Source organism: Fusarium odoratissimum (genome assembly GCF_000260195.1).
Source record: "Fusarium odoratissimum NRRL 54006 unplaced genomic scaffold supercont1.5, whole genome shotgun sequence".
NCBI lineage: Eukaryota > Fungi > Ascomycota > Sordariomycetes > Hypocreales > Nectriaceae > Fusarium > Fusarium odoratissimum.
The window spans coordinates 983,027-1,008,150 of NW_022158691.1; the positions used below are offsets into that span (position 1 = coordinate 983,027).

General features: G+C 49.3%; 9 protein-coding genes across 13 annotated transcripts; 4 read left to right on the forward strand and 5 right to left on the reverse strand.

Annotated features, from left to right (window-relative positions):
* The first annotated feature begins 9 nt into the window (after positions 1-9).
* FOIG_04284 (uncharacterized protein) lies at positions 10-2,859 on the forward strand. Of its 4 annotated transcripts, XM_031202442.1 has the most exons (4): positions 10-840; positions 901-956; positions 1,014-2,073; positions 2,126-2,859. In XM_031202442.1, exons 1-4 carry the CDS (start codon positions 537-539, stop codon positions 2,731-2,733), a joined length of 2,028 nt encoding a protein of 675 aa, XP_031067889.1. In that variant the 5' UTR covers positions 10-536; the 3' UTR covers positions 2,734-2,859. The 4 variants fall into 4 exon arrangements, with proteins under 4 accessions (XP_031067889.1, XP_031067892.1, XP_031067891.1 ...); XM_031202445.1 differs by having other exon boundaries at positions 901-2,073; XM_031202443.1 differs by having other exon boundaries at positions 22-956; positions 2,126-2,838.
* A 1,681-nt stretch (positions 2,860-4,540) lies between these two features.
* Positions 4,541-5,299, forward strand: FOIG_04285 (uncharacterized protein). Its single transcript, XM_031202446.1, has 2 exons — positions 4,541-5,144; positions 5,207-5,299. The coding sequence occupies exon 1, from the start codon at positions 4,647-4,649 to the stop codon at positions 4,989-4,991; it is 345 nt and encodes a 114-aa protein (XP_031067893.1). The 5' UTR covers positions 4,541-4,646; the 3' UTR covers positions 4,992-5,144; positions 5,207-5,299.
* Positions 5,300-5,311: 12 nt separating this feature from the next.
* On the forward strand, positions 5,312-6,805 carry FOIG_04286 (amidase; the record flags this gene model as incomplete). Its single annotated transcript, XM_031202447.1, has 4 exons — positions 5,312-5,585; positions 5,640-5,741; positions 5,786-6,585; positions 6,635-6,805. 4 exons carry the CDS (start codon positions 5,312-5,314, stop codon positions 6,803-6,805), a joined length of 1,347 nt encoding a protein of 448 aa, XP_031067894.1.
* FOIG_04287 (phosphatidate cytidylyltransferase) lies at positions 6,750-9,631 on the reverse strand. 2 transcript variants are annotated; one of them, XM_031202448.1, is made up of 4 exons: positions 8,732-9,631; positions 8,250-8,628; positions 7,395-8,200; positions 6,750-7,345 (listed from the first exon to the last, which is right to left on the reverse strand). In XM_031202448.1, the coding sequence occupies exons 1-4, from the start codon at positions 8,870-8,872 to the stop codon at positions 7,304-7,306; spliced, it is 1,368 nt and encodes a 455-aa protein (XP_031067895.1). In that variant the 5' UTR covers positions 8,873-9,631; the 3' UTR covers positions 6,750-7,303. The 2 variants fall into 2 exon arrangements, with proteins under 2 accessions (XP_031067895.1, XP_031067896.1); XM_031202449.1 differs by having other exon boundaries at positions 6,750-8,200.
* A 27-nt stretch (positions 9,632-9,658) lies between these two features.
* FOIG_04288 (uncharacterized protein) lies at positions 9,659-13,109 on the forward strand. Its single transcript, XM_031202450.1, has 2 exons — positions 9,659-11,572; positions 11,622-13,109. The coding sequence occupies exons 1-2, from the start codon at positions 10,451-10,453 to the stop codon at positions 12,861-12,863; spliced, it is 2,364 nt and encodes a 787-aa protein (XP_031067897.1). The 5' UTR covers positions 9,659-10,450; the 3' UTR covers positions 12,864-13,109.
* On the reverse strand, positions 11,651-14,838 carry FOIG_04289 (uncharacterized protein). The gene is made up of 3 exons (XM_031202451.1): positions 13,486-14,838; positions 13,248-13,426; positions 11,651-13,195 (listed from the first exon to the last, which is right to left on the reverse strand). The coding sequence occupies exons 1-3, from the start codon at positions 13,993-13,995 to the stop codon at positions 13,165-13,167; spliced, it is 720 nt and encodes a 239-aa protein (XP_031067898.1). The 5' UTR covers positions 13,996-14,838; the 3' UTR covers positions 11,651-13,164.
* A 74-nt stretch (positions 14,839-14,912) lies between these two features.
* FOIG_04290 (uncharacterized protein) lies at positions 14,913-17,812 on the reverse strand. The gene is made up of 2 exons (XM_031202452.1): positions 15,910-17,812; positions 14,913-15,857 (listed from the first exon to the last, which is right to left on the reverse strand). Exons 1-2 carry the CDS (start codon positions 17,551-17,553, stop codon positions 15,447-15,449), a joined length of 2,055 nt encoding a protein of 684 aa, XP_031067899.1. The 5' UTR covers positions 17,554-17,812; the 3' UTR covers positions 14,913-15,446.
* A 1,972-nt stretch (positions 17,813-19,784) lies between these two features.
* Positions 19,785-20,495, reverse strand: FOIG_04291 (uncharacterized protein; the record flags this gene model as incomplete). The annotated part of the gene is made up of 3 exons (XM_031202453.1): positions 19,785-19,833; positions 19,887-20,412; positions 20,468-20,495. The coding sequence occupies 3 exons, from the start codon at positions 20,493-20,495 to the stop codon at positions 19,785-19,787; spliced, it is 603 nt and encodes a 200-aa protein (XP_031067900.1).
* Positions 20,496-21,725: 1,230 nt separating this feature from the next.
* FOIG_04292 (uncharacterized protein) lies at positions 21,726-24,876 on the reverse strand. Its single transcript, XM_031202454.1, has 4 exons — positions 23,940-24,876; positions 23,262-23,888; positions 22,695-23,208; positions 21,726-22,644 (listed from the first exon to the last, which is right to left on the reverse strand). The coding sequence occupies exons 1-4, from the start codon at positions 24,479-24,481 to the stop codon at positions 21,922-21,924; spliced, it is 2,406 nt and encodes an 801-aa protein (XP_031067901.1). The 5' UTR covers positions 24,482-24,876; the 3' UTR covers positions 21,726-21,921.
* Between the last annotated feature and the right edge of the window lie 248 nt (positions 24,877-25,124).

A 25,124-nucleotide genomic window follows, 5' to 3' on the forward strand; every position in this document is an offset into this window, starting at 1 on the left:
ATTTCGAGTATCACAACCAACTTTAGGTATTGGGTCTCAGACCTTTTCTTCACCGACATATCCGGCAGCTACCCTTTTCTTCTGCACATTTCAGTGCCTTTAATTCCTTTTCCCGCGCGCCATGTCTGCAGGATGTCTCACAACGTTAAAATAAGAGAATCACCCCTCGCTGCTGAAGAAACACCGTCAGCGTTACATGCTGTGTTGGTTACTCGCAGGCCCCAAACATCAAAGCTTCTCCTGCAGCAAATCATCAACAGACACAAAGTAATTTATGACCATCGCTATTCATAGCGTCACGTGCTGACTGGTCTACTGGATCCATTCCCCGGGGACCGTCCTGCAAGCTGCCGTTAGCGCTGGACTTTTGAGGAGGAAGAGAGGAGAGACGTAAGGGTAAAGCTTCAGCTGCGCCTCGTTACCTTTGAATCTGTCATCATTCCGCTCTTTGAAGAATTCTGTTTTTATTCTTCAAAAGAACAACTATCCTAAATAAATACTCTATTATTTCAACATCATCATTGATATTGTCACCAATGGTCAAAGACACTGCCCCCGCAGAGGCCGGAGAGCCCACTGCGGAACCTCAAGTCACCTACGCCTCAGGTCGTGTCGAGCATCAGGGCCAAGCTGATTCACCTCCCGATTTGAGGCTGATTCACTACAACGACGTCTATCACTTGGACCCTTCGAGTGCTGAGCCTGTGGGTGGTCTGCCAAGATTTATCAGCGTGTGCCGCCAGTACCAGGAAGGCGAGCAGTTCAAGGATCAGCCTAAAGCCCTGACGCTCTTTTCTGGAGATGTCTTTAACCCCAGCTTGGAGAGTACCGTGACCAAGGGTGAGTTTTACAACCAGGGAATGATGGCTTTTATATCTAGATATTGAATATTCGACTTAGGTCAACACATGGTCCCCGTTCTTGATCTGATTGGAACGGACTGCTCTTGTGTAGGGGTGGGTAGGTCATACCACCCTTGACCGACTTGGTAACTAACCAACCTCAAATCACAGAACCACGACTTCGATTTTGGTGTCAAGCAGTTTGAGCATCTCTCAAGTCAGAACAAGTTCCCATGGCTGCTCGCAAACGTCATCGACCATGATATTGGCGGTGACACACCGGTTGGCCATGCGAAGAAGACACATATGATCACCACTTCGAATGGCATCAAGGTTGGTCTCATCGGTTTGGGTGAGAGAGAGTGGCTTGAGACCATCAACAGTCTACCGCCCAATCTGGAGTACAGATCCGCCACTGCCGTTGCCAAAGAGCTCGTCCCGAAGTTGCGGGAGGACGGTGCAGAGATCATTGTCTGTCTAAGCCATATGCGAGAACCCAATGACAACAAGTTGGCAGAACAGACAGAAGGACTCATCGATATCATACTCGGCGGGCACGACCATTTCTATGCTCACAGCCTCATCAATGGGACTCACGTGCTTCGATCTGGTACCGACTTCAAGAACCTGAGTTACATCGAGGCTCGTCGCAAAGAAGATGACCCTTCCAAGTGGGATTTTGACATCTGGCGAAGAGATATTATTTCGTCTATCGAGGAAGACCCTTCAACACTAAAAACGGTAGATGAACTCACCTCCAAACTCAACCAGTCGCTGGCAAGGCCTATTGGATACACTGCTACACCTCTAGATGCTCGTTTCAGCACAGTTCGCCTTAAGGAGTCCAACATCGGAAACTTTGTGTGCGATGTCATGAGACAGCATCATGGCGCTGATTGCACAATCATGGCATCTGGTACTATCCGTGGAGACCAAATCTACCCCCCAGGTGCGATTCGCATCAAGGATATCACGACCTGCTTTCCATTCGAGGACCCTGTCGTGTTGCTCAGAGTGACAGGTCAAGCTATCTTTGACGCGCTTGAGAACAGTGTAGCTATGTATCCTGCTCTGGAAGGTCGATTTCCCCAGGTTTCCAACATTCGATTCGAGTTTGATCCCTCCCGACCTAGAGGGGAGAGAGTGTTGTGGGCGGAAATTGGTGGAAAGCCCTATGAGCCGGAGAAACTCTATGTGCTCTGTACCCGAGGATACATGGGACGAGGAAAGGGTAAGTTGAAACAATTTGCATGTAGAGAACGGAGAGCTAACAGCGACGACAGATGGTTTCACCAGCTTGCTGGTCAAGTCTGAGGGTGGACAAGCGGAGGAGATTATCGAGGAAGAAAATGGCATTCTTATCTCGGCCATGCTCCGTCAGTACTTCATGGGTCTTTTGACAGTAGGACGATGGAAGAATCTTGCGCAACATTGGGTCAAGGTTGCCCAAAAATGCGAGACTCCCGTCTCACCCGTCCGAACCACTTTCAACGTCGACTTTCCCAACCTCAAGGCTGTAGCAGAGAATTTACCCAAGGACAAACGCACCGAAAGTGTGAAAAAGGACGCAAACGACCCCTGGGGCAGGTTCCTCAAACGCCGCTTCAGCATCAATATGAAGCCCCATGACGACAACGAAACCAGCGACGAGGAACTTCATGAGAAGGATCGCGAGGAGGAAGAGTTTGAGGATCCCGACGGCGCGAGACTCGACTTCGAGATTCTCTTGATGCGCAAGTTCTTCACGAAGTGGGCGCTCAAGGCAAAGGTCAAGACTAGTATCTGTGATCCTCTCAAAGAGGGCGAGTACACGGTTGATTGGACAACCTGCATTGCTCCGGTGGTCGACGGACGAATTATCATGACCGGAGCTTCTACACCAAAAAATTAGATGAGACGTAATAACAGACGGATCACCTCAGAGGAGACATGGGTTACGAATAGAACGGATCATAAAATAAATAAAATTAGGCCTCAATTTTCAGCATCGCCCGTATTTCGAGTATTCATGTGTAGGATAAAGTGCTGCAGCTATTAATATCGACCTACAGCCTCACATCAAGCCTCATCTGAGGCGGAATCTGCTGGGCAATCGTCATAACCTATGACTCTTGATGTCACATTGGATCGGCATTGCCGTTGAGCCTCAGCAACTTAACAGGACCTGAACTAAGGCGCTTTGAGTACCTTGATTCGGCCAGATCTCGTTGTCGTAAATGACAAGCTGTAGCGCCTCTCCGCAGCCAATGTCTTGCGTGGCTATCGTGAAAATATGCAGGACACAAAACTCTTCACCGTTACACTCGCTAAAGCTGCCGCATGGCTTGCTGCGAATAACTGCAATGCATAAACCCAGGACATCATATCACCTGAGGAATTGACCTGATGCAATATGACATGTTGGTTCATTCAAGGAACATTACGAATCAATACATAGATACAAGCACTGAGAGATTGAACAGACCGGCATTGGAGGACTCAGACCTGTAGCCGAGACGCGGCCTTTTCTTGTTCAATCGTATCGGAAAGCTACCATAAGAAGGACAACATCAATTCGTCACTACGCAGCATGGCAGCTCGTATAAGACCCCTGATACCGCATCCATATCCATGCCTGTTGTCAATCAAACTAAAGTCAAGAGAAGCTTCCTTAGCTTATGATCGCCTAAACCTTCATTCTACTGAGATCGTGTGTCAACCGTTTACATCGACGTAGTATTCCGAGGCCGAGGCCTACAGATGCAAGAGATCCAGCATTATATCTGTAAATCACATACGCAGGGAATATTGGCAAATTCAAGCCTCATTATAGATTGCATGAAGTCTTCAACTCACCGACTCTAGCCTCATCTGCAGAGTCAGGGCCAAGCCAGAGTTTACCGCCATGGATCATCAGCGTGGCTTACGGGAAGTTGGACGCCACTACCCCGGCTCACCGGTCTTCCAGAAGCCGATCGACGCGATTGGGCATCTAAAAGCGACGTTGCTAACAACGGATGAGAACAGAAAAAGAAATGAAATTGTTCTAACAGGTTCATAGGGTACAGGGTATGGCCTTGTTCAGTATGGTGGCGGAGATGTTTTGCGAGGAAAAAGAAAGGAAAAATAAAATCAGCAAGGTTTGAGATGAGGCAAGGAAGACGAAGCAAGGCTAAGGATTGCGTGTCGAGGATCACCATTGTTTGTGGCTGTTGGCTTACGAGAAGTCATAGTATGAGGACAGGGAAGGGAAAATGAGGGTTGTAATGAAGCTGTTGAGGCAAATGGCGATGTCACTTCAGCTCAACGCCATGTCCAATCGCTGACTGTATCATGGCCAGCCTGCAAAGTAAACAAAGGGAACAGGAATCATGAACGAGGTTGTTCTCACCTATCTCTTACACAATACCGGGATGCTGGTACGTGGCGTCGAGTCTTTGTCACTAGTAAACTTACCAGACTTCGAACCCCTACCTCAGCTGCGCTCAACCATACAATCAGAGTTCGACTTGTATACAGTAGCTAAGCTTAGGATTCACCTCCTCTGTAGATCCCTCTCAAGTGCCGAAGTTTCGAGCACTTATCCCGTGACGTCCCCCTCATGCATCGAACCCTGTCTCAACTAAGGACTTCTCGACCTTGATTGCTTCTTAGGTTTGACTAGCCTCTTCTGACTTCTCCTATCATCCGTCATGTTAGACGTTGTTCCGGAAGACCGGGTGTTACCGAGCTATTTTCTGGCTGACTGATACTAGCTGAAACCTTAGAACGAGGAGAATCTTTGCATTGTGGTCCGGAATAGCTTCCTGTTGGGCCTTGTGCTGGATGCCTTCGTGCACCCCGAGGTCTAATGCCCGAACGAACGAGAAGCATAACTCCGCCTTGACCTCCTTCTCGAGTCGTTTAACTAACGTCTCCTGTCCGACAATCCTTCTATGCTGTCCCTCCCAACCCTTCATCTCGTCTCGACAATATCAACTTCGCCTCACACCGGATAGTCACCGGAAAATCCAATCACGACTTCGGAGAGACGACTCTGCTTCTTGTTGGGCTGCTCCGAGTTACACAGAAAAACGTCTCGGTGTACGGACGACGGAGCAAGTCCACAATTACGTCTATTGCCATATTGAGATAGAGTATCCGTTGGCAGCTCGGCCCGCACTGCATTAGGGCCCGGATTCAGGAGACGAATGTTTGACAACTTGAGGCCTTCCGCACATGCGTCCTATAGGCTACGGACTCTCACCGACCGGCCTACAGAATAGAGACGTTGCATTAGTGCCCGAAGTCCAGGCTGCTCATAAGGGGCGAACAGAAAAAAAGGTATATAACATATGAGACTCCCCAAATCAATCCCTTCTGAGATGTTGACTTGGAGTGTCAAGGTTCACTATCGCGGGGCATTGGAAATAAGACTAGACTATCTGAACTCCCTAACACTAGTTGTATGCAGGAGCAAGACTCCACAGTAGAGGGACCAAGAAAAAGCAATGTCTCCTTCCAAAACTCATCATATCGAGCCATGGAAACTCACGGCTTCTGAAGCTCTTGGGAAGATCCAGGCTGATGAGATGTCGGTCCAAGAGTATGCCGAGTCTTTACTTGAAAGGATCAAGGCACGCGATGAAGACGTCAAAGCTTGGGCATACCTGGATGAAAAGAGGGTCATGCAGGAAGCAAGACTTCTAGATGAGATCCCTAAGAAAAATAGAGGGCCTCTTCATGGACTCCCAATCGCTGTGAAGGATGTCATTTACACAAAAGGTTAGTTGGCCAAACTTATATCCGACACTATGACTGGAGCTTACTATCGTATAGACATGCCTACTCAGTTCAACTCGCCACTATATGATGGCCATTTCCCTGAGATAGATGCTGCTTCCGTACGAATCCTTCGTCATGCTGGTGCCCTCATCTTCGGTATGTTCTACATACGCTTTGCACACTTGCATCTAACAGGCTAGGTAAAACAACTACCACCGAGTTTGCTGCTATCCATGTCGGCCCCAAGACCCGCAATCCTCATGATCCTCTACGCACTCCGGGCGGATCATCCAGCGGCTCCGGAGCTGCTGTTGCCGATCTCCAAGCCCCCATGGCCCTTGGGACACAGACAGGCGGATCAATGATTCGCCCTGCATCATTCAATGGGATTTATGGGTTCAAGCCAACCTGGAACTCTGTATCTCGCGAAGGTCAGAAGATATACGCTCTGATGTACGACACTCTTGGATGGTATGGACGACGTGTCGAAGATCTGGTCCTTCTGGCCGATGTCTTTGCTCTTCAAGATGACGAAGACGAAGATCGTTCTTTTCAAGGCATCGTAGGGGCACGTTTCGCAATCTGTAAGACGAGCATCTGGCCCATGGCTGGTCCTGGAACCCAAGACGCTCTCGCCCGCGCTGCAGATCTTCTCAGATCCCATGGCGCAGAAGTACATGAGCTTGAGCTTCCTTCGGCATTCGATGATGTGCCAGAGTGGTATCGTATTGGGCTTCACACCGAGGGCCGTACCTCTTTCCTACCAGAGTATAGAGTTGGAAAAGACCAAATCGGCCAAGTCTTGATTGAGCACGTCGAGAACTCCGACAATTTCACTCGCAAGACGCAACTGATGGCTAGCGACAAATTGGCTGCCATGAGGCCTGTCTTCGACTTTATTGCCTCGCAGTATGCAGCTATCATCACGCCGAGTGTACCGGATGAGGCCCCTGTTGGTCTGGAGAGTACAGGAAGCCATGTTTTCTGCGCGATGTGGAGCGTAAGTGACAAACTGTGTACGAATCTTACAATGACTAACGATCGTGTAGGGCCTTCATGTCCCAGTCCTGAATGTGCCAGGCTTCAAGGGTGACCACGGCATGCCCATCGGCCTCTCCCTCGTCGCACCGCGATATCGCGACCGTCACCTCTTGGAGGTTGGCAAGGCGGTCGGTGAAATTTTCGAAGCCGAAGGCGGTTGGGAGACCAAGATTGAATAAGAAGAAGATTGTAAGAGTAAGCTGTAAAGGATCAAGATTGAAAATGGAAAACAGAACATAGAGGGCCATTGAGTGGCGCACGGAAATTACAGGTAGATTGAATCATACACATGATGCATATAGTTTGCAATACTTCTAGAGTGGATGTTGAATACTTTTGTAGAATTTCCCACCAGGGCTTTAACAACTTGACCCACGTCAACAGGAGTCTATATCTCACAGCCACCCTTCATCTGAAATGCGGACATTATTTGCTCATTACATAATACCGATAGCGCCTGTAAACCCGGGCACAAAGCCTTTGCTGCCCGATACCCAACAATACAGCTCAATAATTGGCTTGAACTGTACAGACCCCGATAATACTCGGAAACGCACAGCTCATGTTAAAGCTCTATGACTAAGGAAAACGCCAGGGTGAGTGGAAAGGGGGCTATATGCCCAGTTGAATATGATCAAAACGTGCCTCGTAAAAGACCTGAGTTATTCGTTGAGAACTCATTGCTTTACCGGCAGGAGCCTGTCGATACAAGCGACAGCCTGTTGTTTGTGAGTAAGACGTAGTAAAGACTTAGAAGCAGGCACTTACGTCTTCAGCTAGGATGCCTTGGTTTCGGAGATAATGGCCCATTCCCTTGACGAGCTCGAGTTGCTCATCGGGGTTGAGGCTGGTGATTGCGGTCTCCAGAACGCTGCCAAGGCTGACCTTATGGATGGCAATGAAGGTGTGGAAGTACATGTAAGCGAAGAAACCCATGATGAACTGGCAGTCCATGCGGTCAGTGATACCTCCGTGTCCGGGGATAGAGTCACCAAAGTCCTTGATCTTGAAAGTGCGCTTGAGACCTGAAGCGAAGAATCCGCCAAAGGGAGCGATCAGAGAGGCAAAGGTAGCCAAGTTGAGGGCATGAATCTGCATGGGAGCAATAGTAACGGAGAAGTTCGCAGTATCGGGGAGGAAGAACAGCTCGGGTAGCTCGTAGGTCTTGGGAAGGAAGACCGGGTTGGGATCACACTTAAGACCAGTGAAGATGTTGGCGCCCAAGTCGTTAACAGGGCAGATGAAATACTTGGATCGCATCATGATGCTGGAAAGGAGCATGGCGAAAATGATGGTCATGATCCAAGCACCGACGAAACCCTCGACGGTCTTCTTGGGAGACAGTTTGATGAGCTGGGTGCGTCCGAAAAGGATACCGCAGATGTAAGCAAAGATATCGTTGGTGATGACCAGAGCAGCGGGCAGGAAGAACCAGATCATGCCCTCAAAGACATTGTTCATGATGAAATGAGCCTGGACCACAATGAGGTACAGAGCCATGTGTGTCCAGGCAAAGTTGGTGAACTGAAACTTGTAGTGTCCAGCTTGGAGAGATGTGACAAAGAAGACGAAGCCTAGCCGCGATTAGTCTGTGTATGGCAGCTCAGGGAGCGACTTTCTTACCGAACACATAGAGAATGAAGCTGATGAAGCGGTGGTGAGTGGCCAGAGGTAGCAGGACCTTGTCAACCAGAATGATATGCTTGAAGTAGTAGATGACCGTCTCGCCATAGAGGAAGTACATGGTAGTCGCCAGCCAGTACCAGTTGAGACTCTTAGTAGATCGCAGGGAGCGGGCACGGCTGGGAACATTGGCAATGGCGATGACTTCTTTGAAGGAGACGATCTGGACAGCGGTGATGATGCAGATGATGTAGATGTGGCCCATGAAGAGCGCGGCGAAGAAGAGCGCAAACATGACAAAGGTCCAGAAAGTGCGCGTTATGAAGTTGGCCTTTTTCTTTTCGTACTCGGCTTGCTTTTCGCTAACTGCTGGCTGCTTCTGTGAGGGCTGTTAGCTAAAATCTGGTATGAATCGACAATGCCTCGAGTCAAACAGTAGATCTTGGGGATGAGGCCCTGCCGCTTCCTTTGAGTCTGCTTACCTCGTCCACTGTTTCCAGCTGTCCCGAGGATTGGGACTTGAGCTTGGTGGGAGAGCCACCATCCTCGCTGCTGAAGCTTGATCTTCGTCCATCAGAACCGTTGCGATTGGGGAACCTAACCCCTCTCTTTGGACGAGCCATTTCTGTTGATATTTGGTATCTGAATGCGCTGAAAAAGACGCCGGAGGTTTTTTATTGTTGATTATTGCCAACAAGGTCGGCAAAGAGGTTGTCGTCGGCTGACGGATGGGCGATATGCTCGAGTCGCTGACGCGATTGCAGCTCTAAGTGAAGCTGTGGTGAAAAAGACAGTTGTCTGTTCTCGAAAATTTGCTCCAAGCGACCTGTGACGTCGTTGCGCAGACCTGGGTCAAGTTCGTGGGAGGCGAGTGGGTTACGGGGTCAGGAGTCGACAATTCGCTTCGTGTTGAAATAAATCGTCACGATTGGAAGAAGCTAAGCCAGGTCAAACACAAAATTCTGCCGGGGGAGAAGTGCTTCTAAGGAGCGAAAGATGGTGCGCGGTTGAGTGGGCAAAAGAGCTCACTTGTCGCGATAGTTGTGACGATGTTGAAAGAACAGGAAATGGTGGTTTGAAAAGTCAAGCCGTTTCTAGCCCCGGTCTGCAGCTCAACCTAGCAGAGCATAGCATAGCATTTCTAAAAGTGGGTGGTAGATTGGGTGCGGTGCGGTATTACGCAGTGACGCTGCCTCTGGCTCTGCCAAGTAAACTACAGACAAGCTACAGCACCTCCTACGCAATGCAGGCTAACAGCATGATCAAATCTCACCCCAAAATTCTCTTGAGGGACCAATCGAGTCCCTGAACGACCACCCGGCCACTGCGGCTGTGGCTTGACGTGTTCCGGCCTTTCCAGCGGGTTTCCACCATCTCTCCTGGGCTTGGGAGTGTTAAATTGCGTCAAGGGAGCGGGCAACGGACTCTTAGAAGCCGCCGAGTAACCTACCAATTCCATTGAACCTATACCTATATCCGAGCTCCCTCTTTTGCTTGGGCTTCGCAGACTCAACAGCAAATGCTATTGATGACTGGGAAATTGAGAGCTGCCCCAGACGCAGGGGCTTATTAGTTGTGGGACAAACCCCCGTCTCTTGGGATCCATTTTATAGATCTGTTGAGATTCGTCCCATGTCGGTAATTTTGAGCAGCAAGAAGCCCTAACAAAGACCATAATCGCGTGGTAGAAACGCCAAGCATGACAGCTAATTGTTGTGAAGAACAAACCCGTAATATCCGCGAGTAAACCTCCACTAAAGCTACGAACTCGTGTCGCTCTCTATCTTATACGCGTGTCTCAGTCTGCAACTTCTTTACAAGCATATAGCCCAATGCCGCAGAAGCATATTTTCATGTATGCCAGGTATTTCACTCAGGGTCCAAGGGACTGGTGAATCTCTCCACAAGCCGTCAGAGCTGGGAGCTTGACGAGGTCAATGACGCACTTGGCTCTTCACATGCTCAAAAATCGACTCCGCAACACTGCGCCTCACTTGTCCAGACCGTGGCTGCACCAAACTGCAGCCACAATTCCTGTCTGCATATCCCCCACGTGACCTCGCGACGCGTTTCTAAATCCTTTCTACCCCGGTACACGAAACCGTGATCAAGGACAATACCGTTCGAGATGCGCCAACAATAACAAGCTTTGTATTTTTGTTCAATGGATCTCTCCTCTGATATGAAAACAGCCATCCAAGATGGATCTCGACGACGAGTTCTCCGATGACGGTTTCGACGACATCCCTGCCAATGCCCTCCAGGAACTCGAGGATAATGCAATACAACTCACGCAAGCCCAAGCCCAATCGAAGCCATTGACACAGCGCCCACGGATCGAATCCCCAGAAATCGTCTGGATAGAAGACGATGACCTCGATACGACCGAAGTGACGAATGATGCCGGTGTTCCTATTGGGAGGCCAGTTGTAGATGGCAACCTCCAACAAAACCAGTCATCTCAAAGCTACTACTTGGACTCTCGACGCTCAGTTCCGCCCCCGAATCCGCGATGGAACCCTGTTGTCGATCCTTCCAAGCGGCGGCCCATGGGCCAGGCCCCTCAACAGCCTTACAATGCTGGACCACCTCACCAGCCCATGTACACCTCTCAGCAGTTTCAGACCCAGAGCTCCAACTTCGTTCATGCTCAACCAAGTCAATTCGCTCGGCCTGCTGCACCGCAAAACAGACCAGGAGCCTCTCAACAGTCACAGAACCAACCTGGCGATATCTTGTCAGCACTACAGCAGCGAGTTCGAGCCCTCGAGGATCAACTCAAAGCAGCTTTGGGAGAAGCCTCGATTGTCCGATCCAATTTTGTGAAATCGAATGAAGAGCACGCTGCAGAGGTTGCTCGTCTGAACAAGATCAATGCCGAACAATTGGCGAAACAGGAAAGGATTACTGAGGCAGCTGTTGCCGCTGAACAAAACGCCAATACCGAACTTCAATTTCTACAGCGTGATATGAGAGAGGTCAGTGATCGAGTTCGCCGCAAGGAACCTGCTGTTGGAGCTTCGGCAGGAGTAACGACGCCCAAGAAAGCAAACAAGTCATGGGTTGCGGATGGCTTCGATGAGATGGATATTGTTGTAAGTCCAAGTAAGGGCCAAGGACGTAGCAGGAATCCTGGCTCAGTGGCCTTACACGTCGGCGAGAGAACACCGAGCAAAGGAAAAAGGAAACGGCCGACTGTTGACAGTCCTATCATGGCATTGGAAACTCACACCGACAGCTTCGCCAGTAGTACTGGGAAGCCAGAGGCTCCAGTACACCAACCGCCGCTTGTGGTAGCGCCACCACCGGCCGTCCTCTTTGAGGTTTGTCTGATCCGTCCCGGCTGGTTGGCACTATGCTCATCGTATTTAGTTTCTACCACTTGTGCTCGATCATGGAGCCCCTCGCCCAACACTGGACATCTTGTCTCGCTTTTCCTTCAAAGATGACAAAGATACCTCGCTTTCAGCCATCATATTTCAAAAAATACCTCTGATGGGAAGTCCCGATCGACCGATGCAGCTACTTGTGGACTTTGCAAATCTTATGGTCAACATGTGGAATCGTTGCCATGAGGAGCAGCTCTGGGAGCCCATCAAGTATTTGCTCTCAGTCATCTCTTTCATCTTCTCACTCCACGCATCAGAAGTCGTTCCCTTCGTTTTGCCGAATCTGACACCTCCCGCGCAAGCCACAATCTGCACTTTGGCTGAATGGCAGCACCGCATACGTGAAGGTGAACGACGGCTGAAGAATGATGACTTTCAGTCAATGAAGGAGCATATCAAGATCGTTGATATTTTGTCAGTCTTGTATACAAGCGCTTTAGCTTGTTCCACTGCCATGGATGTGACGGAAGATGAAATCAAGCCCAAGTCGACAGTCTTTTGGAGATGCATAAAACCTGACATGGTCTACAAACTTCTGAGCCCAAAGCAGGAGCTTTCCGATATCTTGGGCATGCTTGAGCTCCTGACAACCTCTGCACTTCCAGACTCAATAGGTCCGATTACAGACGACGAAGATACTCATGTCGCTGGTCATGTCATCAACCATGTTACAAACAAGCTCACGGACTACCACCCATCAGTAACTACCCGCCATGAGAAATCTACGTTATGCTTGGCTGCTTTGCGAACGCTCATCGCTTTTTCACGCCATCCTTTTGGCGCTAAAGAGCTTGCGTCTCACAGTCTAGCTCTCCCTCGCCTCGTGGCCTGCCTCAGCATGTCTATAGACGAGCTGTACGACCAACCTATTCCTTTCAACATCTTACCACAAACATCCGAGACCAAGGATATACGGCAGGGATCGACTACGACGTCGTACTCGGCCGGCTTATATCGGATCATCTCACAATGCGTCTTTTTGATACATGCTTTAGTGACAGGTCCCGATACCGCCAATCTCGCAGACATTAGCGAGAAGCTTTCAATGGCTCATGGGGGAAGCCAAAGGTATCTTCTCGCTTTAGGAAGACTTGCTTTTGCCGAAGAAGATTTAGTGATGGAGGCCGGGATCGATGGAGAGACAGTTGAGGCAGCCCATGAGTTGCTCGAACTGGAGGTGACGCCGGATGAGGGCGAGGTAGTGAATGAAGCATTTGGGGGCTAAAATTGGTGGGATCTTCATTCCCGGCGTTTTGATGGATGATGGACTTGATCTTGGCATTGTGATTACACATCGAGACAGTTATGCGCAGTTGCCTGGCGTTGAGGGTAGATATTAGACGAGATACCACAAGGCAGTCACACTTCGGACGGTGTTGAAAATTGCTATATGACTTTTGGCTGGACAGAATTTGATGTTGAATGACCACGACTACTACTTCTATTTTGTCCAAATCGCAGTGACGCCGGAAGTTCTTCAATATGCCTCCAGATACCTCCAGATCCTCATTCTCGCGAGTTCGGCTCTAACCATTGTAAGAGACGTGGACGTGGTCCCTAGAGTTCTGTTAGCTTGTTTGCCCTCACTGCTGATGCAATAGTTACCTACCAATGGTTCTGAGTTAGGTCGCCGCGATCTTCCATGGTTCGCCAGTTCTCCCAGCTCTTCTCAGTCTTATCGACAGAGGTAGTCCAGATCTTCTGTCCCCAAATGACATACTTGAGGTTGAGAGTGTTGCGGTTCCTCATGCACCACTCGGCGATTTCTTTTCCAGAAAGGGTAGCAGACTATGTCCCATCATTATTCAATGTTTTGGTCTAGAATATGATCGGAAACGGGCACTTACACCGCCGGCATCAGAACACATGAAGTCAGTTGCAAGACCGCAGCAATGGTCAGAAGATCCAGGACAAGAGCAGTCTCTCTTGCATCCAATTTCCCTGATCCTACCAGGAAACTGATTCACCACCGCTTTGGCAGCGTTGACAGAAACCTGCTTGCAAGCACCAACAGCTGGGATCGCGGGTGCAGAATATCCCCCGAAGCCTGTGGCAGCAGAAGAGCAGCATTTCATCTGCGCAGGTCCAGGACACTGGTTGCTAGCAGAGGTGCCAGCGCAATCAGAGCTCCAGCGGCAGTTTCCCGAAGAACAGGTTGGCTTGGAGCAGCATTTGATGTTAGCAGCGTCGGCGGGGCATGCACCAGAGATGGCGGTGCCGCCGGCAGAGGTGCAGGACGCTTCGGTGATGCATACACCTGCTCGACCGCTGGGCCCGTAACAGGGCTCGTTGGTAGCGCAGAGGGAATGGGAGGATAGGAGGAGGGTAAAGAAGATGGATAGAGTTGGGGAGTGCATTTTGATGGTTCTAGGGGCTGGAGTAGAATTGGGTGTTTGGTTGAAGATATTGGGTGATGGAAGGCCTTGGGTTCTCTAACCTGAGGCTATCTTATATAGTTTTTACATACCTCCAGTGTCCTAGCGGTATGGCCTAATTCGTCATTCGTCCCACGTACTGCCTTGGGAGTAGACTCAAGTTTCGAGTTGATCATGATCGTGTAACACCCGGGCGAGTTCAGTCTATCATGCCACTCTCCCATTTCGGCAGACCGAAGCATCATTTCGGGAAAGTGTTTCATCGAAAGTGTTTTTGAGTTGCCTCTCTTTTCAGCTCTGCATGCATATTTCTTGTAAGTGCGGCATACGAACTTGAAATCTGCCGGTGATCTTCTTCAGCTCTTCTTGATTAGACTTCAAAGGGGGGCATGTCACCCTGGCGATCGTGGGGATAGCCGTTGATGATCATCCTTGGCGTCTTCGGTCCGTCGCGGCTTCAGGCGTCCGTTGTACGGGTTGGAAAGCACATGAGTCAAATCTTGGGTGTATAGGTTTTGTTGAAACACATATCGCCTTTGTATTGAGTTAACTCTCTGGAGATGAATCCCAGAACAATCCGTGAAGTCTTCTGGCTCTTAACGGCGAACCAGGCCATGAATGTATTCCGCCTCTATCTATCCGTAAATTCGCGGAATCGAGAACGATCCCTGCATGATGTGACTTCCAGAATTATTGAACAGGAATGCTTGTCGGCCATGCGTCGGTGGCTTGTTTTACCTTAACAACGGCGCACAAGAAAGACGGAGGTTTGACCGGCTTAAGCTTAGATATAAACGTGAGTATGGGCTGAGGAAACAATTGGATGGGAGATAGGCGAGAGTCCGGCCAAGAAATACTGATTGGCTAGAGTGCACGGCGATCTCTGCGAAACAGCGTCTTCCCACCTTCCTAGAAGGTGAAGATGTTTCAGACAAAAAAGTGTCAATGACGTCGTGTCGCTGAAACATCTAGCGGAGACTCCGTAATTTCCCTTTCTCGTAACTCGTATTGTTACTTCTGGGTTTTGATATTGCCTGATTCTCTAGATCCTCCACTACAATCGTCATTGGAGCATGAAGTTCTCCATGAAACATCAGATCGTCTGCACCTTCAACACGAACAGTTCAGGTGCCGAGCCGGAGCGTCCTGTGCACACCTACCAAGTAACGATGATCCCGCTTTCTTAATAGCAGCAACCGTGTTCATCTAGACTCGGCGTCGGCGTAACAGATTTCCCAATTTGCAAGAATTTCGCCAGGCGATTCTTAATGTTCGGCATTTGCACTTGATGGACAGATAAAGCAAGCAAGCATCAAAGTCCTTGGAGGACCTGACTACAGTATGGACTAAGAAACTTGGGGCAAGTCCTTTGCCTTCCTTCGTGTATGCAACAAATCCAAGGTTATCAACTCTCGCTCAATTTTACGCCAAAACTACATCACATTTTGATCCTTCTTTTCTTCACTTTCACCACCTTCAGAGCCTGCAAGACCCTCGCCAGTCTCCATAGAATCAGTTCTTCGAGGCTCCTCGCCGTCCAAAAGAACATTAGGAGCGTACGGTAGCTTGCCTTCCTCGCGTCGGTCGGGAGGGATAATGGTGTTGTACCAGCGAGGCACGAGGACTCCCAGGCCAATCAATACCAAGCAGATATGGGCAAGACCGAAGCCAAGGATGTGCAGAGGGTCGTCACGGAGCTCGTAGAAAGCGGGATAGGCGAAGCCATAGATGATGGCAAGCACAGGCGCGGAGATGAAGCGCAAGAGGATGGGCCAGAAGGCGGGAATACTCCAATTCTTTCCGGTTGCGACAATCACGTTGAGATCTCGTCGGAGTTGTTGGCCCTATTGCGTTCAGTTAGTAACTAGAAACAACAAACTGGGTGAAAGTACTTACAGAGTAAAATGCCATGTACCAGAAGCGTGTCATGAAGACATTGTCGAAGAGCTTTGACATGGCAGGGCTTCTGCCGATAAACCGGCGAACAAAACCCTTGTCCTCAGTGAAGGTCAAAGCAGGCGGAAGTTCATCAGGAGTCTTGCCAATTGCACAAGATACAATCGAGCAGACGATGAAGATACCGAAGCCGACTCCAGCACCCGCTTCGGCTTGGACAGCGTGGGCAACAGCAACCCCAAGAACCATACCACCAAAGTATCCAAAGTTCCAGATGAAAAAGGCGGGCTTTCCGACCTGTCCTGCAACATCTCTCCAACGGTAGAAAGTCGTGGAGAATGCACATTCGCCGAACACAACGAACACCAGAGCAACATCATTGATCCAACGGTCAACTCCAGTGAGAAGAGCATAGCCGAACTGGGTACAGAATGGGAGTGAAATAAGGAATGAGATAATCACAAGCCCTGTGACCACCCACTCGCGACGAATTTTGGGTTTGGTGTCCATGACAAGCGTTACCACAGCATCAACCATTGCGAATGCAGAGCTGTATCCCAGGACTACCAAGGTGAAGAAGAGTGCAAACGCCCAGAACGATGACCCAGGAAGCTGAGTGATAGCCGTGGGGAGCGTCAAGAACCCGATGGTAAAGGCACCAATTCGCTCACCAGGAACAGGCATCATATCCAGGTATCCAACGACTCCGAACGCAGCAAACGCGGCGAATCCCTCAAAGAGTACATTGCTGCCAACAATGAGACACGAGTCCATGACAGCATTGGCATGCTTCTGATTATAAGAGGCATAAGAACTGAAATAGCCAAAACCGACACCAGTTGAGAAGAAGACCTGACCAGCTGCAGTCTGCCAGATGTCACCAGATCCCAGTTTCTCGCCGTTCCACTCGCCAAAATACAGCTTTACGCCACGACCAGCGTTTGGAAGAGAAACGGACCGGCCGACAAGGATAATGGTCAAGACAACAGGTAAACCCATGGTGAAGTAGACAACACGACCTGTCTGGCCAATACCACGGAAAATGGAGATCCAGACGAGGAACCAAACGAACGCAGTCCATCCAACAGTCTCTCCAATGAGGGCGGTACCAGGATATTTGACGTAGTCTATGACACCGCTAGACGTTTTATTACCAGGAATCGCATCGACGTTCTGTACCACGTCTTGGTAGTAGTACTCTTCGGCGCGTCCCTCCCAGGGAAGTGGACTCTGGAACGAGTTCCGGAAGTAGATCATGATCCAGGACAGATTGACGACGAAGTACGGACTGACCATAAAGCCGATGTATAGAAGACTGAAGCCGAGACCCTTGAGACGGTGGTTGATGTTGTTAAAAGCGACGACGGACCCTCCACGGTACGCCTGACCAATACTGACTTCGAGAATCAAGGCCGGGATGGCGATCAGGAAAACACACATGAGATATGGAATGAACCATTGAAGACCATTGTTGTTATACACCTGTGAAGGGTACCGAATTAGGTTTCCCATACCGGCGCAACCTCCCATGGCCGCAAGCAAGAAGGAAGCTCTCGAATTCCATTGATCACGGCCATCTTCAGATGTTGATGGTGGAGGTGAGAGCTTTTGGCCGATCTTTTTGAGAATTGGTGGGATCGCCATGATGGAGTTGATACGCTCGAGGGCGAAGAGGAGAGGAACTTATTCGGCTGAGTCGTCTGAGTATCAAGTTCCCGTATTCATGGGGTGAGAGTTCCACAAGGAGGTGAACTTTTCACATAAGAAAACTCAGAGACCCTGATTCCACAAAATCTCAAGAAACCCGAGACACTGAGACAGTTTATTTAACAGACACAGGATCCACGCGCGGACGAGCCGTCTTTTATTGCAGATACTACATCCATAAAATCAGGGACGAGCCAAGAGTCTCCATTTTTACAAGGACTATCGGAGGATCGCCTCAGTCCTCTCCAGGATGGGGAGCTGTTGGATTTGCTACTTGCTGCCGGGGACAAGATCGACTTGGCCGACTCCATTGAAATGCTTGGCTTCGTATGACAAGAAACGAGTCTGCGAACAAGACTCCGCTGCCAAGATACCCAGAGACTTGGCGTGTTGGGGCCCCGGCTGTGGGAGGATGATGCTGACCTATGTCTCTGCTGCAAGATGATAGCCAACAGCTAAGTATTACACCATCTTGGTCTTTCCAAGGGCTTGTTGTTTTACTATTGAGCGCTGACATATTGCTAGAGTTGAGTGTTGCTGAGAGCCACAATTAGATGAGGTTAAAATTAAGCATAACGCAAACTTGACTTTCAACGCTTATTTCCGGGTTTGCCTTGAGTATTTGCGCCATATACAAGGGTCCCAGTGCCTCGTGTCTTGGCATCGGAGGGTAAGACGGCACCAACCACTTTTCTCTTGGCCAAATGCACGCAAGGAAAGGGTGAAAAAAAAAAAAAAGCTTCAGCTGGAGGCTCATGCCAAGGTGATAGATGTACTGTACAGCATGTCACATGGTTTTACGGCAACCCCGTGCCCAAGCACGTCACTTGTGGTAATATTGAATAGAAAGGATCGAGAGACGTGGGAGAGAGGCTTGATGATAACGGTTCAAACGGTCTGAAAAGTCCTGAGAAATTTCTTCGGGCTTGATGGCACCGGGCCAAAGCTGGGTCCCTTCTCGGGGAATTAACTGGTTTTACGTAGGCAATAACTTGCACCCATGGCTCCATGACTTCCACTTTGACTGTCACGTATCATCAACACTATTCTTCCCTTGCATTTACCAGCAGTAAAATTAAATGTAAAAATGAGTCTAAAATAGTTGAGCTCGTCAGAACAAGCCCATATTGCGTAAACTCTGGCCCGCGTCGAGAGACATCAATAACTGTCTAAGTCATTCAGCCCATCTCATATTCTCTTACAATCTGCCTGCCTATTTGGGCCTTCATGGCGTTCAATCAGCAGAATCTGACTGGTCAATCGAACCACAAAGATATCCCCAAGGGAAACATTACAACGCCAAGCCGACCGCCCGGTCTTGCTAGCCCATGACGTCTTTTGCTAGGGCCCGCGATTCAGAACCAGGCACCGACATTCCTTGAGCGGCGAGTGGATCGAGGGGAGTCAGAGTCCTGATTTAAGAGGTTGCAATGCTTGTCGAGGATTACTACGCCGTGGGGGAACCGGGGGATGAGCAGTGATTTCCATAACGCAGGGCTCGGTGGCTCCGGACTGTCGGCGCTGTTGCGACTCTATAATCTTTGTGGTCGAGGGTCCGAAATAGTCTCAACATGTAATGCTCTTGTGATTCTAGACTTGGAGTGACTATCGTGGGGACTGCGACGGGGAGTTGCAGATACCTGGTCTTGGTCAAGGCGCCTTGACTGGAGAAACTATCGATGGAGTCATATGATATGATCAACTCCCCGGATTATCGAACTATTTGAATCCATCAGATGGATCGTCTTGGTCTTGGCCCAACGCCACAGTTGCTCCAGCAAGTGGATATCAATATCATCACCACATGATGCGGCTGTCGGCAATGACTCTAGCAGTAGAAGGCAAAGCACGCAATATTCATGGTAAATGATAATACATAAGCAGTTGTTCTTTGATTAGATCCCTTATCATGTGAACTTCCATGCTTTCGACGTTTTAAATATTGCTACACCGCAGTAGTCTTGGCATAGAAACTGAGTGTCCCTGTCTCCAGCAAGTTGAAGATCATCGGTGCTCTTTGGTTATCTGTACTTTTGTACGATGAAGTCCTTGGACGAGCCTTTCCACCAAGTTCAAATAGACTTAAAACATACCAGGGAAGTAAGTCGTAGCAAATTTGGTGGTACTGACATATGGCCAGGCTTGATCAAATTAACCATGTAAATGGATCAAGCAGTCTCAGGAGTTCTCTCAGGTTTTCGACCATAGACCATACGACTTTCAACATGTTAGCGGTGCTGAAGTCGTCAGTGAATTGGCATCAAACTCACACATTAAAATAGGGCAGCGCTCTTGGCTCCCTGAGTGCCTTTCGCATCTGGCTGACCAGAACCGTAACCTCCTCTTTCGACCAACCCAGGATCTCTCCAACTGGGAAGATGGCGAAAGCATCGACGGAGGGGTCAATAAAAGCTCCATTATAGAGACCAATCTGTTTCAGCTTCTTGTCTTGAGGCCAACCTCCAACTGGCAGCTTCCACGATTTGGAAAATAGATCTGTAAATCCTGCTTCTCGCATACACTCCTCTTGACGACCATCCCGCGCAATCTCCCAAGTTCGACCAGTTTTACGGCCGCGTTCAAGGAATAGTTTGCAACATTTCTTGAAAATATGGCTTTCGTCCTTCTCGATCTTGGGGTTCTCGCTGTGTGTTTCGATGTCGATCCCAAGACTTTCGACCCAACCTCCTGACCGTACGTGGGTAAATGCTTGACGGTATAGCTTTTTCCAGTCGTCTACCGCACCGTACAGATATCGGATATCTAACGTCAAATAGACGCAGTTTATAGTGGTGTCTTCAGAATTAAGGTTATTGCATGCTCCAACTCCTCAGCAAACAAGGTTCCTCACAGTATATCCTGCCCCTCTTGATAATCATCGTCAGTAGGCGCCCTGGATATGGTCAGGTCACTTGCTTGGCAGTTTTGTTACGAAACAAGCTTAACAGACCAATATTCTGTTGTTTTCGACTGTTGGAAGGGCCGGCCGTTGATGTGTCTATATTCGAGGATGCTTGATGTGATGGACGCTGTCGAATCTCGAAGACTGTCGGTGGTACGGTCAGAATTGCGTGGTACTCTGCAACACCAGTGATAGCTACCTCCCACTGCTGATACTGGAATTATAATCCATCATGCTACCAACAACTTGGGGATTCTAACAAGTTAAAGAATGTGTCAGTGATATGCCCCATGGAATCTAAGTCTTTCCAAGGACGGGGTAACGATCATATAATTGAAAGGATCAACAGACGTATTCTATAGGTGCTAGATCGGCTTGTGGCGGAGACTTTTGCCTCTGCTCATCGTTCTCAGTCGTGCTAACGTCGACGCGACGAAGCCCACTGTGTGTGAGTTGTTCAAAATTCTAAATCAGTTTGATTTTGAGTTTCTCTAAGTTTCAAGCCTGCGATTGGGTGCGAGGTATAGTGAAAGACCAGGGAAGAGAAGAATGCGTATCGAAACATTGGAGACTATCAAGAGCCATCAAGGCCTTGTCTCTTCTCTCATCTGCCACGTCAATTCGTCCGTGAACAATGCACAAAACCTCCAAATTGTGGACGTACTTTACTTCGCTTCGAGTTATTCTCCATTCGTACGACATGCATCTTGGTTTTGACTTTCCACAACGGCTCATGATCGTCAAAATCCCTGCTCTCTACTATTCCCGGACGCTCCTTTGTTCACTCTTCACTACCCGAGACTTTGGCTCATAGCTTTGTAAAAGTCGCTTCAGGTATGGATCCTTTTAATTCTTATCGCCATACAGGATCTATTTCTGCCATTCGTACATTATGCAACTGCAGTCATGTCTTATTTCTGTTATTGATGAATCTGTACCTCGACCAATTTTCACTTCTGACATCGCTGTCGCAAGAGCAGGGATGCAGTTGAATGGACCAGAATACGCAGGTGTCCAAAAACTGATATGTGAGACTTCGCCATGAGGTAACTGCATGATAGATGAGGGGTTGGTGTTCTTCCTTGATTATTAGCCCACATGTAATGCATCTTCAAAAGCTTCATGGGCCGTTGTATAGTATCATGATAGCATCAGCGTGGATCACGGAGACTGAGCACCGAGTATATAGTCAAAGAGGAACCCAACGTTTTACCCAAGAACTACCCATATGTATTTGTTTTTGTGTGGCATCGTTACGCTAATGCTGGCTCTAATGATAATCTCAATTTGTGCTATAAAAACTCCTGCAATGGTATCTCCTCCACGGCATCAACAACGCTCCTAAACTATGCATCACGACCTCCTCAAAACACTAGTTCATCCCTTTTCGTCTTTCTAATGCTCTAGAGCTCTTGCGCCCGGCTCGACTCGCCAGCAATGCTTTCTTCGTACTCTGTCAAACGCAATGCCTCTTCCACGTCATTTACAAAATGTCTTTCGCCAGCCATTTCCACAATGCCACTGCTTAACATCAATCGCCATACAGGGTGATCTTTGCGAACTGGGCACCGAGAAAAGTACACCCGCACTCCTCGATCGTGGTAGTTACGTACGATCTCAGTCAGAACCTGCGTACCAGATCCATCCATGGAAGTTACACCGTGGATATCAAAGATGACGTTTCGGTTCATGTCGGTACTGCGAAGGCGAGGCAGAGCGGGATGCGCTTTCGATGTACCATAGAGCTCCAGCCGACGAAGTCGGGACTTGAGCTCTCCTGTATTGGCGAAAGTCAAAGGCTCCGGAATCTTGACGATGAGACAACCCTCGACGAATTCAAGACTCGCCTTGTCACCTTCAGCATTCTCAAATCGATTTGTCCCCGGAATTCGGCCCAGGATCTGGATGCGTGGTCGCGTGCTATGCTTGATAACCATGAGCATCGACAGTCCTACACCGAATGCCATACCAAGTGTGAGAGAGTAGAACATGGTTGCAAGGAAGATAACAGCCATGAGACCCAGCTCAGTCCAGCCACGGATCTTCAAGAAGAAGCTGATGTCATGGGGAGCCTCTTCTATCAACGAGTAGGCGACGACAGAGATCATTGCTGACAGGACAGGTTTCTAGGTGACATTAGCTCATGTGATACAAATAGGTTTCATAGGGTACTCACTGGCAGGTAGTAAAAGTAGGGGAGAAGGAAGAAGATGGATAGCAGAGAGATGATGCTCAGAAACATGGAACTGGCGGGACTCTTGCCTCCGGTGCTCTTGTTCACCTTGCTTCGTCCATATCCGCCAAAAGCTGGTAGGCTCATGAAACATCCACCAACCATATTGGCGATACCGAGCGCAATCATTTCTCTGTTGGCACTCAACTGAATACCCTGGATAGTCTCACTTGAGCCCAGACTCTTTGCAGCTACCGAGGATTCGAAAAATCCAAGAAGTGCAATGAGGAAGGATGTGGCCATGGCACTTCGAATGTGCGGCATATGCTCGAGCTTGAAGGGCCATTGGAAGGTAAGTAGCTGGCCGTTGGCGGCCTTGACTGTGCCTAGGATCTCAACTCCCTGGTTTTCCCAATCGAGGCGCCAGCAAAGAATTGCAGATACAACAACGACCACGAAACGATCCGGGATATAGGCAACGCCAGGATATCGAGGCTGAAGACGATTCTTGAGTTCACTAAAAACACAGTCAGAATCGCATCAGAAATGAAGCCACAAAGCGCTACTTACCGGCAGATCATGATGACCAGAAAGCTAATTCCGGCGATAGCAAACGTCAAACCATGTGCTTCGTGAATGTTGTTAATTATGAACCTAATCTTCTCAACGGGACTGCCGTGGCTTACGCCAGCATCGTCAGCCAGTTCAGCGAGTCCTAACTCAGGAATCAGCTGGTCAACGGCAATGACGAAACCGATCGCGCTGATGAAACCACGGAGAAAAGGCCTGCTGAGAACGCTGTCCATGAAACCCAATCGCGCAAGGCCAGCGATGAGAACCATGGCACCCGCCATACCAGCGACAATTCCACAGATTTGCGCATGCAACAAGTCATTGTCTTCGTCTTCTCCAGAACCAACATTCTGCTTGACAACAGTTCCCACAAGAAGTGAGCCGGCAGCTTCAGGGCCAACTACCATTTGTGGGCAGGATCCCAGAAGGGCGTAGATGAAGGGATTGAAGACGAAGGCGTAGAGACCGTGAATCGGAGGGACGTGGGCGAGATTCGCAGCGAGGGAGAGGGCCATCGGCAAGTAGAAGGAAGCCATGGTAATGGCCGCAACAAGATCGCCACGAAGATATGAAACCTTGTACTGGCGCATCCAGTTCAAGCAGGGGACGTAGTACGCAATATACCTAATAGAAGTTAGCATATCATTTAATGGCCGTAGGGACTGGGGCGCTTGCATGAATGCTGTATCCTCGAAACCAGCTTGTTCAGCCAGCATACTGCTATGGCCCATTGTCTTTGTTCGCATTCTCTTCTTCAACCATTTCTTCCAGTCTTCATGACCCACGATTGTCGTAATTGCATTGTCTAGCACAGGAATGTGCGTTCCTGAGCCTGCAGTCTCGCTACCATCTTCGTCGGTGCTCCTCATAGTCAAGGTCGGGCTCATGGGTCGTGGACTGAAAGTGCCATGGCTGCAGACACCAGGATGGGCAGGGTGAACGCTTCCTCGGCGTGGGTTTGAACGCAGGTTGTTCCCATCGATTAGAGGCGTTGTTTCGTTCGCGAAGATCTCGTTTATTGAGGCTCCCGGAGGATGTCCTGGCGAATCTGGAGGCGATGCGACCGGGACGCTCGTGGGAGTCGTAGAACCTTCTGCGGTCGGGCTTTCGCTCTCGTTTCGACCATGAGCACTCAGAGCTTGACGGAGAGCACTGGGCTGAGTAGGACGGTGGTCTGTCCCGGAGTTGGTACGACTGTGGGAGGGTCGTTTGGCCATGATTGTGGAGTTCGATCGAGTCGCAGTTTGAGTTTAATGGAGATTGAATTTGGAACTGAAGTCTAGGGAACTGCATATATCCAGCAAAGTATTCAATGAGCTCTGCCCAAGCTTGGCTCGAGAGAAATTCCTGTTTCTGGCGCGGAGCCAAGTCGACAAAGGCCGACGGATGAAAGCTGACTAGAAAAACGACGAAGAGGACGCGACTGACGATGAAGACCAATGCATGGAATCTATATAGTCAACGATCATGCAAAATCGATTTGCGGTGAAAGACAAAAATTTGAGGAACAAAAGAGAAAAGGTCAAAAGTTCATGGCTCGCTAAGACTGAAAGATGAGGAGTACGAGTACCTAGTGCAAGTCCAAGGGTTCCATTCCCGTGTATCGGCCAGGTCCCTTGACTCTCTGTGTGCAATCATCAGCATTTTCCCATCCCAGTCGCCCTCCAATCTCAGATCTAGCCAAAGCCTCTCCGCCAATCAGACGCAACCGTTGTCAAATGCCACCCACGCAAGCCCAACTTTTGGCTGCGTTTTGAGGCTGTTCGGTGACATCAGAGCGCTAGCCCCAGGTGACTTCTAGCGGGGTTTCCCACCGCCCTCTCGGGGAATGTGAGCGAATGGCTGATCTCGTGTTTTTCA

Coding starts and splice junctions, on each gene's coding strand:
- FOIG_04284 (XM_031202442.1), top strand. CDS start 537: ATGGTCAAAGACACTGCCCCCGCAGAGGCCGGAGAGCCCACTGCGGAA. Junction 841..900: donor GGAGAGTACCGTGACCAAGG/GTGAGTTTTACA, acceptor TATTCGACTTAG/GTCAACACATGGTCCCCGTT. Junction 2,074..2,125: donor ATACATGGGACGAGGAAAGG/GTAAGTTGAAAC, acceptor CAGCGACGACAG/ATGGTTTCACCAGCTTGCTG.
- FOIG_04285 (XM_031202446.1), top strand. CDS start 4,647: ATGCCTTCGTGCACCCCGAGGTCTAATGCCCGAACGAACGAGAAGCAT.
- FOIG_04287 (XM_031202448.1), bottom strand. CDS start 8,872: ATGGCTCGTCCAAAGAGAGGGGTTAGGTTCCCCAATCGCAACGGTTCT. Junction 8,201..8,249: donor CTTCATTCTCTATGTGTTCG/GTAAGAAAGTCG, acceptor AATCGCGGCTAG/GCTTCGTCTTCTTTGTCACA. Junction 7,346..7,394: donor AAGGCATCCTAGCTGAAGAC/GTAAGTGCCTGC, acceptor CACAAACAACAG/GCTGTCGCTTGTATCGACAG.
- FOIG_04288 (XM_031202450.1), top strand. CDS start 10,451: ATGGATCTCGACGACGAGTTCTCCGATGACGGTTTCGACGACATCCCT. Junction 11,573..11,621: donor CACCGGCCGTCCTCTTTGAG/GTTTGTCTGATC, acceptor CATCGTATTTAG/TTTCTACCACTTGTGCTCGA.
- FOIG_04289 (XM_031202451.1), bottom strand. CDS start 13,995: ATGCACTCCCCAACTCTATCCATCTTCTTTACCCTCCTCCTATCCTCC. Junction 13,427..13,485: donor TGTGTTCTGATGCCGGCGGT/GTAAGTGCCCGT, acceptor GATGGGACATAG/TCTGCTACCCTTTCTGGAAA. Junction 13,196..13,247: donor GACCTAACTCAGAACCATTG/GTAGGTAACTAT, acceptor ACAGAACTCTAG/GGACCACGTCCACGTCTCTT.
- FOIG_04290 (XM_031202452.1), bottom strand. CDS start 17,553: ATGGCGATCCCACCAATTCTCAAAAAGATCGGCCAAAAGCTCTCACCT. Junction 15,858..15,909: donor GGTACATGGCATTTTACTCT/GTAAGTACTTTC, acceptor TGAACGCAATAG/GGCCAACAACTCCGACGAGA.
- FOIG_04292 (XM_031202454.1), bottom strand. CDS start 24,481: ATGGCCAAACGACCCTCCCACAGTCGTACCAACTCCGGGACAGACCAC. Junction 23,209..23,261: donor CTGGTCATCATGATCTGCCG/GTAAGTAGCGCT, acceptor CTGTGTTTTTAG/TGAACTCAAGAATCGTCTTC. Junction 22,645..22,694: donor CCTACTTTTACTACCTGCCA/GTGAGTACCCTA, acceptor AATGTCACCTAG/AAACCTGTCCTGTCAGCAAT.